General features: G+C 42.5%; 1 protein-coding gene across 1 annotated transcript in view; it reads left to right on the forward strand.

Annotated features, from left to right (window-relative positions):
* Positions 1–16,278, forward strand: part of CP (ceruloplasmin) — a 536,222-nt gene that overhangs the window by 329,168 nt on the left and 190,776 nt on the right. The window contains exon 12 of the mRNA XM_069618363.1: positions 13,604–13,808. Coding sequence (XP_069474464.1) covers positions 13,604–13,808 — 205 coding nt within the window. The remainder of the gene's footprint in view (positions 1–13,603; positions 13,809–16,278) is intronic.

Raw genomic sequence — 16,278 nt, forward strand, 5'->3', positions numbered from 1 at the left:
AGGATGAATCATGCTGTATAACAACATTTTCTTCAGATGTGTCTCTCTTTCAATACAAACGACTCTGTTTTGTGGTGTCCTCAGCAGCAGAGGAGTGCCGGCCAGTTTTCCAGGAGTAATGAATGTGGAGAGACAACATTCTCATTTATACAGCATCAGAAAAGAAACACCTTCTGATACTCGCAAGAAGGTTCTCACATCTCAAAGAACATGGTTTGATTTTCAGAAGAGATCAACGTGTCTTCCTCCAAGGGCAGATTGACTTCTTTGGGTGCATCCTCCAATCTACAAGCATTTCAGCTGACTCCATGAAGGTTGCTAACATCCAGGCTACCTCTAGGCCTACATCTTCCTCTGAAGTCTTCAGGTGGTGAGTTTCTGTGGGAAGTCCAATACTCACAGATCCATTCCGCCGTCTCACAAGGATTGTCTGCAAGAACGGCAAGCTACTGAACAACGGCATTCAACAAACTCAAACCAGCAGTCATGGCCAACACGACAATGCCCTTCTTTGATCTACAAAGCTGACAAGCGTGGTGGTGGACACTTGCCAATTTAGCCTGGGAGCATAGTTGGTTCAAATTAACACTAAGTGTCAGAGAGTACCCATTGCCTATGCCAGCAGAACCCTCACCGCCACAGAGAAGAGATGTTCCCAGATTGAACAAGACACTCTTGCAGTTTAATGAGACTGGAAGCATTTCCATCCATACAAAAACAGCCACAGATTGAAAGAGGTGATGGATCACAAGCCATTTGTGCCTGTAATATCAGGATCTGTCCCCTGGCCACCTGCATGCATCGAGTAATGACTCTTGCAGCTGCAGGAGTATAGGGTCACACTAAACTATGAAGCAAATGCTGATAATCCAGCGACAATTTTCCCAGGCTGTTTTAAAAGTACTGGAGGCAGAATGGGCAGAGAAACATGTGGTTCATAACACAAGCCACCCTCCCTATCTCAATGGTAGTAGAATGACAGGTGGGAGGATAGTATTGCACAAACATAATCTCACACCAAGAAAGCCAAGATGGTGCTGCACGGCATATGACTGGTTCACCAGGATCTGTTGGTATCCTGTGTAGGAATCCTTTTTTTTACTGTCCAAGATTGTAGTACCATGAGTGCTGATAACTCAAGTAATACTTCTAGCACATACTGGTCACAATGTTTCTTTTATAACCAATACATGGCCCCCGGAAAAGGTCTATTTCCTTGGCTTCGATTGCAAGGCTAGTGAGATGCTGGAGGCATGCAAGTGGTATCAGGCCTCGGTGACAAAAAACAGCAACCTCCTATCCAATCCCTGATACTAAGTGAACAGCCTTGACAAGCTATTAGCATAGACTTTGGTAAGATCCTCAATAATTAGCACTTCATGGTTATCACACACAAATATTTAAGATATCTAGAGGTAGAATTCACCTCCTCCACCTCACTGAACATAGTGATATTCATCCTCGAGAAGACTTTCTCAGCCTCTGGGATGCACAATACTTTCTGTTCGGATAGCAGAAAAACTGAAAGGAAAACGCTCACCAGAGAATTGTGAGAGATGACTTACAAATAGGTGACCATGTCCTGATACAGAACCGCCATCCAAACCACAACCTGTGAATCCTGTTCTAGACCAAGCCATCCCGGGTCACATGATAAAAGGATCCATGGTGAAAGCTTATAATGGAAAACAAAGTGAGAAGAGAAATGTCAGCTGGTTTAGCAAGGTAAATGACACTGTGGAAATGATGGACTGCCTAACAACTGGTGGAGAAGAGGCAATGATGGCTATAGGGATGTTTCTATTGCTTGAATATATACACCCAAGTGTATGGGCACTAGATCGTAGTCTCCACATGCGCATCACTGTATTTGTTTTAGCTCTTTTTTGTTTTTTACTTGTTACCAGATTTATTAGCGGTACAGTCACGGCTTTGTAGAGGTGCTGCCCGCATCTCTCATTGGGATTGAATTACATGTCTACACACTTGGTTTAGTGCAGTGGGGTTTATTTTGTATTAAAAGTGGCCAGCCGACACATGTTTCGACCCCTCAGGGTCCTTTTCAAGGCTAGGGTGTGCTTGTCTACATGCCACGTCTTTGGACTGTGGGCTGTAATTGTTTTACGATGGCCTGGTTAGGCTGATTGCTGCGGTGTGGTCTGCCACAAGTATTTTCGTGATCACGATCAAGTGTGTAGACATGGAATCTATCTAAAAACAAGCGCCAGGTATCCGGGTACAAAGAAACTTGAATGTATACCCAATAATTTAGCCAAAGGTTATACTACAGAAGATACCAGTCTTGATGAAAACCCCTAAAGTGATACTGGGATCTACACTAATTATCTAAAGAGGTCTGTCAGACTCATCCCCAGACAATTTGATGATTATTTTATGCATGATCCATAGTGTATGTTATGGTTTTATTTTGTTTTGGCAGGGGATGTTATGTTTCGGTGGCCAGCCCCTGATAGGGTATCACTCATTGTGTGAAATAGCGTGATGATGTGGTTAACAATATCACATAAACCAGATCAAGTTTTGGCACACCCACAGGCGTGGAAGAACTGAACATAGCCCACAATGCAATCAAATGCAGTGTGGACTATTCCATGGAAAAGATGCTTTTTTTGGAACCTGAATCAAATTTGGAAAATAACATCACAATTGTAAATATTATTTTATTTCGGGCAGCAATGGCCCATACAACTCAATTTAAAACAAACCACTTCATCAATCAATAATGAAAAAGTCTGCAGCATACAATCTAAAAACAGTGTCTGCAGGCTGCACGTATCGTTTGCATACTTAATAGTGGATAGTTTAATTTTCTACAATATAAACAATACAAATTACAAGTATAATGCGTGCATAAAATACATAAAATATGAAAAGATGATTTAAACATTAAATAAAATCAAGAAGCCATGAGTCTCTTGGTACAATTTAAAACAAGTCTCAAAAATCGAAAAAGAACCCAGACAGTGGTGATTGGAACAGCAGCCATAAAAACAAGCATTGGCAATGCCAACAGTTTGTGCTTTTCTGTTGGCATGGCAAAGGAACTTGCCAGGCACAGCCGTAGAAGTATTAACTGGCCATTGTGAGTAGCAGGTGCAAAATGGTGCGAGTACCTGTGCATCTAATAGCAGTGCCGGGAAAATGCCTAGTACTTGTACACAAGCCAAAACTGTTGGCATTGCCAAAGCTTGTTTTTAACAGGAACTCAGTGAAGGACATGTAAAGTGCTTATAAATCGAGTTGCTGCAGGCAGACCTGGTTAAAGCATATTTATTGCACAGCAGTAGCGTGTTTACAACTCCAATTATGTCATTAACTCAGAAGACTGCTTTGAAAGAACACTGGTAGGCATTTTGAGTGCAAATTTTGATGGTAAGGCTTGATTAAATTGAGCTCAAAGAGTTCCCATGAGGAGGTGTTTTGTGCGGGGTGCGGCAGGAACTGGGTGGGAATGACCATATTGTTTAGCATGGTCATGGGCAGTCAATGGGTGGGCAAATAACCAAACAACACCTGCAAACTGTGTTTCCCTCATATGCATTTCTCCTTATCTGTACTCTAATACAATAGTTTTGACTTAATTATTGTACTGCTTCTATTATTCCTGAAAATGGGACAAAAGAAAAGAAAACACACGACTGAATCGATAGGGCCCAAGCACAGAAAGAAGTGAATCTTCACTTTGCTATTAGTTGCCTGTCTTTCAAAAAGGTGAGCAAGTTAGATGTATTTGGAGAAACAAATTACCTTATATCATTTCATTTCTAACAACAAATGTCTGTATATTGCCAATTGCCGGTCCACTCCTATTGGGACAAGGCTCTTATTTAAGGATAGTATTAGGTTTTGGATGTGTACTTGTCCAGCCCATAAATGTCGTCCACATTTCCCTTATTGGATCCCACCACCAAATTCGCCAACGCATGCTTCATCCATTGTATATTAGCCCTCTTTGAGTGCAAGCAAATAACTCCTAAAATGTCTTGAGTTAAAAGTGCATTTTTATTTAACAACATTTTTCAAAACAAATGTTACCAAGCTATGTTTAAAATAATCCTATTAATAAGGTTTGGGATCATAATGTGGGCGATCTAACAGCTTCTGACAGAATGTATTTTCCAATCATTTCAAAGAGGTACAATTGCTCCATCCCTACACCCCTGCTCCGGTTGGCTCCATAGGCACATAGCATGGCTTCATCAGTGTGAAGCGGTAAATGCATAGATTCTTGGGCCATTTTGGTAGCTTTTCCCATTAATATGATCTTTCCATAAAAGTTTTCAGAAAAGGTATCCTGAAATAATTATATGTCTTACCCCTGGTGATAGCGGCCCTATTGAATCTAAAAGTAGAAGAGAACTTCCTAAAGCCTGGCCCAAGGTAAGTTATTGCAGATTTTAAAACAGTAATCCATGACTCCGTGAGCGCATGCACTAAAAATACTGACCTATAAGGTTTTGGAGACAAGATATTGTTTGTGCCATTAAGTCTGCATCATTGGCATATGTCAACATGGGGATTGGTTCTCTTGTTAAAGTTGGTAACATCTATTGCTACTGCAGTCACACAATCATAAAGTGTGTAAGAAAATTGATTAAACAGAGCCAGTGCTGGTAAACAGCCTTGTCTCACCGCATGTTTACATCTTGTCTTGCCGCATGCTTCACTGCAACGGGCAGAGTAGACTGGCCAATCATTCCACAGTGCACTGGGCCGCTAATGTCCAAGGGCCTCATTACACGGTAGGCGGTGAGCCATGGCGCTATGCCTTGGCGGAAAGGGAATTTACCGCCCCATTTCAAGTTTGGAGGGGCGGTAAATCCCCCTTCCGCCATTGCCCTTCCCCATTCCCATTTCTGCCCCATAGGGCTCTAGGGGAATGGGGAAGGCGCTAATTACGGCACCGCAATTTTGTGGTGCCGTAATTAGCTCCGAGGTCCCTTAGCGGGTTGGATTTTAACGCCTGCAAAAAGCAGGCGTTAAATCCCCCAACCCGCAAAGGGACCTCGTAGTAAGGCGGTAGGGATTTACCGGTACCGGTATTTTACCGGTACCGGTAAATCCCTAACGCCATCCGTGTAATGAGGCCCCAAATGTCGATAATTGACTACATTAAGATGGTCACCGGGGACCACGAATTTTGCAAAGGCTTGCCATCTTTTCTCTCTATTGACTGAATTGAAAGCAACCACCAAAACCATGAACACAAGAGAAATACATTCCTTGTCTATAAATACTAACTTAGAGGCAAATAAATAGAAGTTGAGAGTTTGGTGATCGGACTCCACCCTTCCGATTCATTCCATCTGGATTGGGGACCAAATGTTATTTTCAGGTCACCATGATTCTATTCTTGACAAAGATGCCTTCCCCTGATTTTAAAGTAGGCATCAAGGAGAGATATTGTGCAATAACATTTAGGTAACAGTCAAACCCCCCTTTTGTATAAATAGGGACTAAGGCATCATTCTCCAAGACTCTGGATAGTGTTTTACTGCTACCCTGGCATTACAAACACCTGGTAGCAACCAAACCCAGATTCCCATATTTGTGTATAGCTATCAGTGGGGATAAAATCGGGGCCAGAGCTTTTATCCCCCTTTATAGACCTTATGGCCCCTGCTATTTCATGTGTGCATCGTAACGTGGGTAGGGACACTCAGAGTCCAGTAGACCCTGCCCTATTCTGTATTCACAGAGGGGAAATCCCTCTGCTATAGAGCTTCAAAATGTGCCACTCAGGGCTGAGAGGAAACATTTGGCCCTATGCAATTTCAAATGAGCATTGGCAATCAGCTCCTAGGATATCCAGCAATTTGGGTCAGCAGTCAAACTCATTCAAGCCCGCTTTACGGCATTCAATGCAACTGACCCAGGCCCTCCTTGCCTCAAGTATCTACCAAGTGTCTTGCACGCCGGCTTATAGTGCACTAAGGAGGGATCATTTGTCCACTTAAAATGTAGAGCCAAACCAAGAAGGAATAGTGCTTCCCTTCCCCTTGGTCCCATTATAAATCATACAGTCCAGAAGCCCATCCATAAACCTACTGAATGGACAACTTATTACTCGTGGATTATTATTAAAGTCAAAAGGTAAAGACCAAACTCAGGTTTAACATTACTTAAAAAATTCCATAATGTATTCTCTCATTTCGTGTCTACAGCACACTGCAATGAGCATGCTGTATAAATCACGCAGGCCATGGGTGCACTGACATTTCCTGCACTGTGCCCCTCCCTTAGTCTGTACCACTTGGCAACTATCTTTTGAAGGGGGTTACCCTCTGTCAGGTCCCTTTTCCTCCCTGAACCTCCCCGTAGCCTCACTTACCTGATTCGTCATTGTCACCGGACTACCTACGACTTCTTCTAGATTTCTTCCCTGCAATGGTACACCACTTCTTTGCACACTACAATCCCCCCTTTCAAGCCCCATGCCTGCCCCTTTCCTGACCTACATGCCTGCGCCGTCATTCATGATGTGTTAACAACCTTGCATGGCAAAGCCACCAAGGTCAATGCTTGCACTGTAAATGACAATGCATGCAAGACATGTCACCGCCTTTGCCTTATTTAGTCATTATTCCACCTTATTTTTTTAGAGTTAGTTCTAATGCTGAGTGGCACTATCCTGCCATGGTATAATTTTAAAATACTCAATGAAGAACGAATAATTTACCAAATCACCAAAGTAATCAGTAGTTCATGTGCCTCTTGCAACAGAAAATGTTAATCTGTGTGGAATTTCCTGGCAGAACCTACCATTCAATGACCTAATCCCACATTCCATAAAAAACACAGAAACCCAGTTGATCCATCATGGGATCATAAGTTACTGGGTTCTCAATCTCCCACATAATATCTTTGTTCTTATCAAATAATGAATCCAAGGGGCCATTGCCCAACTTTAGATTCAAATAACACCCCAATCGTCATCGGACAATTCCAGTAGTTTATCATATAGGGAGTCAAGAACAGTATTGAAATGATCATTGTCCTGTGGTTCATAACAATTTACTACTAATAGGAAAGGAAAACGGAGTCTGGTTAATTTGGTCAATATCCAGTAGTCGGGTGTGAATGTGGTGTTACTGCACCACAAGAAACAGTTAGAAATTAAGGTGGGTAGGCCCCCCGAGTTACAGCACCTACAATTATGTTTTGCTGGTCCACTTATTGTATAGAAACAATCAATATGGTTAGGGATTTCAAGAGAACTAAACTCTTGGATCATCCTACTCAAGAATTCAGACAGAAAATGAATTGTGGACTTCTCTTTACATTTTGTACCGAGGCCTGCTACATTCCAAGAGAAAATAGAAAAACTATCCATTAAGGAATCATCTCTATCTGGTGAGGTAAATACGAACAAGAGCCTCAGATAATTGCTAATGATGCCTGGTGTCAAGAATTGCACAACTGTATGACCCAAAAAGTCAGAGAACATTTAGACAATATCCCGAACATAACTCAAGCTAGTCAGTTGATGAGTACAGATACTGGAACTCCAGAACCTAACACAGATACTGAGTTTGATTCCTTCTCTTTCAAACATGTCTCAGTTAGCGAACTGACTGCGCTGGTTGCTAATATCGAACCTACTCAATGTAAAGGCGATGCTTTTCGGTCCACATTGTTCAAGGAATTTGTCTCTAGTATTGCTTCACCAGTGGCGTCCCTCGTGAATCTGTCCTTTCAGGAGGGGAAGGTTCCTGACTGTATAAAGGAGGCCTGGATCACCCCTTTACTAAAAAAGGAGGGCTTAGATCCCATGGACCCTCTTAACTCTCGTGCAATAACCAAAGTCCCATTCCTTTTAAAAATCTTCGACAAGGTAGCTTTTTTGTCAAAGAAAGGGACCTTCTATCCAGCAGTCAGTCCGTATTTCGAAAGAACCACGGAACGGAAACAGCCCTGGTGGAAGTTAGATCTACCATTGCTGGAATTGTTGACCAAGGCAAACTAGCTATGCTGCTGTTGTTAGACCTGTCCCCCGCTTTCGATCTGCCAGACAGGCTAACAAAAGATGGAAAATGCACCAAATCGGCCGCTAATTGGTTCAGATTCTTTTTGGGCCCTAGGAGAGCTAAAGTAGCCATGGGGAAATGCAAATCTCGCGAAGTCCCACTCTGCTGTGATGACCCGCAAGGGTCTAGCATATCACCCCTACAACATCTATTCTAAACTGTTCTTTGATGTGCTGGAAAATACGGGTGTCAAACATGTGAAGTACGCTGATGACATCCAGATCATCTTGGATCTATCTGGTTATTATGAGACAGATTAGCTTCTTATCAGTGGGGTGTTCAAGGACATCAAAGACTGGATGGGAAAAAACTCCATGACACTGAACAACAAAAAAGACAAGCTTTTAATTGTTGGAAGTCCAGCAAAACTTAAGCTCCTAGATCCCCAATATGAGGCCTTCCTTATTGGAGGGTACAGAATCCACATGTCCAGCCAGGTTTTAAACCTTGGGTGTGTTTTTTGCTGCCACTTTGATTTCAAGAAGCATGTCTGTTATGTGACCTTTAATTGCTCATATATGACACAGCTCCTACGGCAAATTAGGATTATTTGTCAGAAGACAACAGGGCTCTGCTAGTTGCAGCAACCATTCATTCCAGGCTTGACTATTGCAATGACCTGCTGGCCAGCACTACACAGGAAAATGTCAGGAAATTGCAAGTTGCCCAGAACCGAGCCGTTAGAGCCATCATGTCTCAGACGCCCGGATAAAACTTAATTGGCTGCCGAAACAGCTAATTATATTTTTTAAAACATCCTGCATAGTCTATAAATGTCTTGACGGGAATGCTTCTGGTTATCTCAAATCCTGTATTAGCAGACTGCCGCGCAGACAGGCGCTGCGGTCTAATAATAGGGATTTACTCTTGCAACCTTCCACCAGATTTAAATGTTTTGTAGATCTGAGTTTCGACGCCTGGGCTCCGGGAGCCTGGAACAATCAACCCCTATCAATCAGACAACTGCCTTTGTTGGCACAGTTAAAAAAGCCCTCAAAACTCACCCTTTTGATAGTGTAGGTATCTGACTGCACCCCTACCTGCTTCTCACATTGACACACTCTCAGCGACCTCTTTATGTTTGTTTGTTCTCCCAGCGCCCTGAGGCCTGCAGGCGAGTCAGCTCTTCATAACAATTTTATAGAATAGAATACAATAGAACAAGTCTAGGACTTGCAGACTTGGACTCTGACAATCATCAAGAATAACATCATACACAGCAAGCCATTCTGTGAATCAAGTGAAATGAGTACATATCTACATGCTCGTCATAACAGCCTAAAACCATGTTTACATCCTTGCCTTTTTGTAATTCTTGAGGATAAGGAGGAGACACACACAAGAAGAGGATTTTGATTAAGTCAGCCACCTCAAGGCAATGATATTTCAACATAGAGGATACAACAAATACAGGCTGCATTAAACATGTTAAAGGGACCATCAAGAGCTAACATATTACCAGGGTTCTCAAAATCGAAAATGATTGAGAGATTGGCAGTTCTTATGACATTTGACCCCATTGCAGACATGTGAAAAGAGTTGAGATCTCTTAAAATGGAGGAGGAACTGAAACACATAGCCAGAAAAATAATGGATGGGCATGCAACAGAATTCTCAGACAACTGTGGTCACTGTCAGGAACATGCAAAACAATTGGTGCCTCACGGGAAAAAGATGTTGTTCATTTTAATTAGCACCATTTTTAAACCATAATTTGAATAATCGTTCATGAAGGAGGAACTTGGAACAATTGATAAAGTCAATCAAATCACACTATTCAATAGCATCAATTCAATTGTTTCTCGAAAAAATACAACACACAGCTTCCAATACATTGTGTAGAAAAACATCATACTTCATATAAATACATACAATAAAGTGCAAATAATTCACCCTAATTATGCAAACAGTATTCATGTGCAAATACACATCACATATAACACATTAGTCACATATAACACATTAGTCAACATTCAGCATCTATCTCTCATACTAAAAGTTTCCTGACTAATGGTTTTGGACGCCAGTTCAACTTTACAGAAAAAACTTTGTAGAGCAAAGATGTCAGACATAGATAGGTTCTACCATTTTAATGAAACCCTCCTTCACTTCATCTAGAAAAGTGTGAGTGATAAAATCTTTATTCGGAAATGTAAATTCGCATCAAAGAACAGACAATAAAAATGTCACAACAATAAAAACATTTAGATGCAATCAAAGACATATAGTCCATCATAGTATACTAACATCGTTTATCAGTACATACAAATTGCCTATGTAACATAAGTGCCCGTTCAGTGCACAAATACACTTTTTGGGTCATCTGCAAATCTGGGGCAGAAAATAAAAAAGTAAGTCCTGATTGCACATGTCCAATCTTTGAGGTTCTTAGTTCTGGGATTATAAAATCCTTTCTTAGCTTTGTTATTGTTGGACAAAAAAATGAAAATGATTTGTGGCACTCTCACAGCTAGGGCAGTTTCTTCTCACTGTGTGAATTGCTGGTGAAGCTGACACCCTTTCTCCAGTGAACAAAAGAGTTGTTCTCGGGGCAATAATGACTGCCCTTTCCCTTGGGGTGATAAACCATTGGACATTTGCTGGCCTTACCAATTTAAAGACGATGTTAAGATAATAAAATTGGACGCTTTGTTTCTTCAAGTCATTATTGTTCCTTATTCTTGATCTTTGAGGGTAGAAGGCCTCTGTTAGCTCTCTCCTCGTGGAATTACCAATCCGCGACTCGTCACCGAACAAATAACCAAGGCTAAGCTCTTGTAGAGAAGATTTTATATACTTTAACCAAGGTGAGGTAGCAAAAGAATTTGTGGCCATGGGATCCTTCACTAGGTCCCTGGTTATTGATAATTGGGGCCTCTACCATAGACACAGACAATAAATGAAAGGCTATATTGCTTTGAGGTCTTCTACATGAGCCAGTTCAAGTTCTTTGTGTAGCAGGTGCTATGTGGTAAAGCCGTTATGTTCCTTAGGAATGTGTTTTCAGTTATTATTTTTTTTTTGTAGTTTGATAATGACCCCACGCAGCCTCGCTGTATGTTAACAGTGGTGTTGATTAGCAGCGTAATTTCGCAGGGTGTGATCCATAGGTAATACTCCCAATTTTGTCCCAAATCTCAGGATTGAGCCATTGTGATGTCTATATAGTTTGCTGGTTTATTTGTAATGGCCAGCCCAAATCACTAGAGATCGTCACCCAAAGGTAGCAAAACTATTTGACCCACTCAAGACTTTTCCCTGCTACCAATATGTCGTTCTCTTGTGGTTTACTATTGCCAACACACATAAGCTTTGATTTCCCTACATTGATTGCCAAGCCTCTTTCTCTCATATAATTTACACATCCATCTATCATCTCTAAGATAACATCCTTTTGATGATATCTTAGACTGTTTCCAATGATTTTTGTTATTGTCATTTCAAAGATAACACTGCTCTTCTAAAACCATAGTTGACATTTTAATTGCTTTCTAAGCCTGGGCCAAATAGTCAAAATGTACACTGTATTCAGGATTTGCCGAACTTCCATTTTGAAGAGATAAACCAAATGTACCTGGAGCTTGCCTCTGGAGTTCCTGGCCATTCACTGCAAACCATTCCGGGAGGGAGAAAAGTATTTTTTCGAAAAACTGAAGGATTTTATTTTTTAGAGAGAGGTTTTAGGCATTTTTTAAGGAGTGATTTTAGACAGTGCTGAGCAGAATATAATGTTTATGTTTATGTTTGCAAACATCTTGAAAGGAATTATAGAAAGGCAGTTAAGACTTGTCGGGATTTGTACATTTGTTTGAAACAGAATTCAGTTTCCCTGCCATGCTCATCACCATCTGGCTTACATATTTTATGCTGGACTGTCTTTTTGGACACACGCTCACAGATGACATGGTTTATTGCAAAAGGTGACACAAGTTTGTGAATTTACTTTAAATGGATTAGCTGTCACAAAGATAAGTATGAGCAACATGAGTCATACGCTGAGTTTGATAATTAAAGAAGGGCTTACTAGAGGTAATTTTATGGTTGTGACAAAATAGGAAACCAGGAGCGTGAAGCTTCAAACAATCGCATGGCTTTTCCTCAAGGTCAACAGTTTGGGGCTTTATTGGGCAAATCATAACCTTGGGTTCCTTTTCCATAGAATTTGATCAAATCACAGTCCTTCACAGTTCTGGGATTTTGAGTCTACATACTTGTTTTTGTCTTGTGGCTTTGTAGATTCTGATCCTCTGCTTCCCATTCTCGATGTGGGGGGGGGGGGTTCCTTTCCACGAGTGCCTTCATACCAGGCTGGCCTTCCAGTAGAGGTGGGGTTAAGGTGTTGGTGGAAACCCCCTTCCCCCAGAGCTCCCACCAAGCCGCTGGTAAGCTTAATATAACTGTAAGCTTAGTTTCAGGATTCTTCCCACCTCCCTGTCTTAGGAGCCTGACTCTGTTCATGCAAGGCATATCCTCCCTCTCTACCTCAAAGTGTCCCAAAAGTCTTGTGCCTAAGGGCATCTCGCTCGTACCGCCCTTCCCTCCCTCTGCCCTACGCCTCTCCTCAGAACCTTCTCATCACTGTGTCACATGCTCGTACCACCACCCATCCTAGACTTGCCCTGGTTAGGTTTCTGGCTTGCTTGCTCCCTCTCCTCTACTTCCATTGGACTCACTTCTCTCCTTACACCCAACCTCCCTCTCTCTTTTTTCCACCTGCCTCTTGGATATCTCCTTTTCACCCCCTGTTTTGATGGTTCTGTCTGCCTCCTTTTGGATGTTCTCTTTCTCTCCTTAATGTTCTCTTAAGCCTTCTATATGTGTATCCTTTTCGCCTTCCTCTTCAAGGTTCTTCTCAAACTCCTGTGTGATGTTCTCTCCTTGTCCCTCCAACCTCCTCTTCCCACTCTCTGTCCACTTTCTCCCTCTGCCTCTTTCAAACTTCTCCTAAAATCGTACTCCCCTCTGTCCCTATAATGGCCTTTTTTCCCTTGCTCTCCCCTTCTTCTTTAAGCCACCTCTCTCCTCATTCATGCCACCTCCTCTTCAGTGCCACACCTCTATGACCATGCAGGTATCGCATTCTTTTTCTTTAGAATACCCTATTTTTGATTATTTTGGTCGACTCTCTTATTTCTTTGCTTCATTAACTGCGTTTGTTCAATGGAATGTTTCTCTTTTAAAGTTGATATCAATGTTCTTGTTTATTGTTTTCCCTAAAATGCCAAATACGAGCCCAAAAAATAAGATTATGTGATATGATAGGTTATTTATAACGCGCTTAATACCCAGAGGTTTCTAAGCGTGCACCCGGGGATCGAACCTGTGTTGTTCCATGTCGTCTTGCTTCCAAGGCGAGCATGTTGCTGCTGAGCTATCCTCCCGAGACAAGTTCTACTTATGTAGAATCAGGTTCTTGGAGAAGGCTACACAGTGTATGCTAGCAATTAGAAAAACATTATGATAGGCAAAGGGACTGATGACCGGGGCACACTGATGTTCACCCTACTACAATGACTAGTAACCCAATGTGTATTTTCTTTAAATTCTCTCTGTAGGTGTTTTCGATGTGGAGTGCTTAACTACAGACCACCTCATGGCGGGTATGAAGCAGCGATACAGGGTGAAGAACTGTCACTGGTCTCTTCCGGAAGGCATCTATTTCCACTCAAAGACATTTTATATTGCAGCTGAGGAAATAGAATGGGACTATGCACCCAGCAGAGAATGGGAGAAGGAGAGACATCAATATGATCTTCACAGGTACTTAACTGACATCAAATCAAATATACAATTTCTGAGCCAATGTGTCAGATGCAGCTCGAGCTATACTCTCCGCGAGCACTGTTTATTCTCACATTTTCGTATCCCCACCCTTCGTGAGTTCCTATCAGCCCCATTAACCACAGTGCCAGTTCAGCTGCGTGTTTTTGTATGATGCGTTCGGCGCATGCAATCCTATTCTGTGCAAACATCCTTAGCCTATAAATAAGTTGGATAAAATATGTTTACACATAATGCAATGTATCCCATTACATTTAGGCATTTTTGCATGCCACATTAGGACTGTATTAAAAACAATGGGCCTCATTATGACCCCAGCGGTAGCCGTGCCGGTTAAAACAGCAAAGCTGCCAATGGAGTCATTTTTTTTCCGGTGCCCGGCAGTGGGGACTTACCTGGGCTTTACAGTCGGGTCGGTCCCGGTAATTCCCCATTGCCGGGCACCGGGAAAAATTACCCCCCATTCCTATTCGAATCCCATTAGACTCAATGGGAAAGGGGAGGACGGATGCACCGCCACTGTCTGCAACAGTGCCGGTGCATTCGTCAAGGTCTGCGAGCGGGTGCCATTCCGCCCACCAGGTCAGACCTGGCGTCCTCAAAGGCACCAGCTCGCAGTACTTGGAGTATGCCGGTCTGGTAACAACAGTGCCGGTAGCTTACCAGCACCGTTGTTACTGGACTAGCATACTCATAATGAGGCCCAATGATTTTTATTCTGCAGGAAGACGTTTTGTCGTTTTTCTGTTTTGCATGCTAAATATCTTTTCTCATAATGGATGACTTCCTCGTGGGTGCTGGCTTCGCTTGCATAGAATTTTCTGAGCATCCTTAGATTCTTCAGCACAGGCCACAGTAGAGAAAGAAGTCTTCCTCAAAATCCGGATTGACACCCTTAACGCTACCAACAAAGGCAAGATTTGCCTGTCGATACAGCTAACCCTTAGAGTGGTCTTCTATGCTCTTGAATGAGAGATAATGCTCTGCTGCCTATCACACTGTGACTCGTTGCCCGGACACCTTGCTTCTATGTCTAGCTCCATCCTATCAGGCTAATACAAGTCAACTAGGCCATACCCCTTTGTCTCTAACTGCGAATTACAGTCAAACTAATTTACTGTTACTGTCACTTGGTCCAATGGGTTTTCCACAGGCAGTGGCGCAACATCATTGGGCAGATCCAGCTCTAGCCGTCCGACCCAGAGGCCCAACCAAGGGGTGACCAAGGGGGCCACAGAGACCCTTATGAAAATACCCCCCTCACTCCCCAGCGGCAGGCCTGCCTCTTAGAGTCAATGAATCCTGCCACCCCAGTGACCTCATCAGGCTACCCCTATGAAAAATGTCTGGGGTGCCACTGACCCCACTCCCAAAATGTTGGGCTCTATTGACTCGACCTGGCTGACCTAGAGAGCCATGAACAGACAGAACAGGGCACAGACATTAAACGGTGCCTGGGCTATGCTGTTAACAAAGGCCCTACAGCTACTTACGTAAAGCATTTCATTGTTGCATTCATATGCATACATTTTTAGCCAATTAAACTGTGATAAGGTGTTAGTACTTGAATGTCAAGGGAGTGATTGGAAGGCGGGGCAGGAGACCATTCATTCTCTCAGCCATACTTAAGTGTGTGGTTTCAGATGTGTAGGAGATAGTTAACTGCTTGTAACATTGACACTTCACCAGACTGGTTTCATAAGAATGTGTAAAGAAGTTAGATGCCCCTACATAAGTAAGTTTGCCCCTCCCCCACAGTCTTTGAAATTAGGACCTCTCCTAACATTTGAAGGGGTAGCTCCCAACCCCCGAAATATTAGCCTATGTACAACCCTGACCACAGGATTTTAAGGGGTGGTAGGACAGTGTTAATCCCCATTTTTGGAGTCCACAGGACTCCATGGGGATTTTGGCAAAATTACTGGGAGTGGTAATTCCACCAATGTATGATTTTGGATTTACTTTGAGCATAATCCTCGAGGAAAATCCTCTACTTTGAGGTCATGCTTGTAGTTCGGCGTGTACCGTAAAATTGGCGGTAATTCTGTTAAAGCCCAATGAATTGGCAGTTAGGGAATAACCACCAGTTTTTTCCCCACACAGCTGAATTTGTAATGCAGCCCATAATGTTGTTGTAAATTGGATTACTCATTCTATGGTTATGAGTTCACTGTTCTATGAATCAAATTATCTCTGTAAATCTAGGTAGTGGAAGTCATAGGGAATGCCAGGAAAGGTACAGACTGTGCCTGGAGATCATGCCAGGATAATTCCTAGACCTGAGAGGACCCATTGCATAAATCATGGACCTGGCAGAGAGAGCTAAGGACACGGAAGAGCCAGTAGACCCACACATCCTAGCAGGCTGGGCCCAACAAACAGCATGCATGCTTCAGAATGCAAGCTGCATGATCTCATCCGAGATGCACAGAACCATGGTCTTAAAAAT

The sequence above is a fragment of the Ambystoma mexicanum genome, chromosome 10 (genome assembly GCF_040938575.1).
Source record: "Ambystoma mexicanum isolate Mex_15411 chromosome 10, UKY_AmexF1_1, whole genome shotgun sequence".
Taxonomy (NCBI): Eukaryota; Metazoa; Chordata; class Amphibia; order Caudata; family Ambystomatidae; genus Ambystoma; species Ambystoma mexicanum.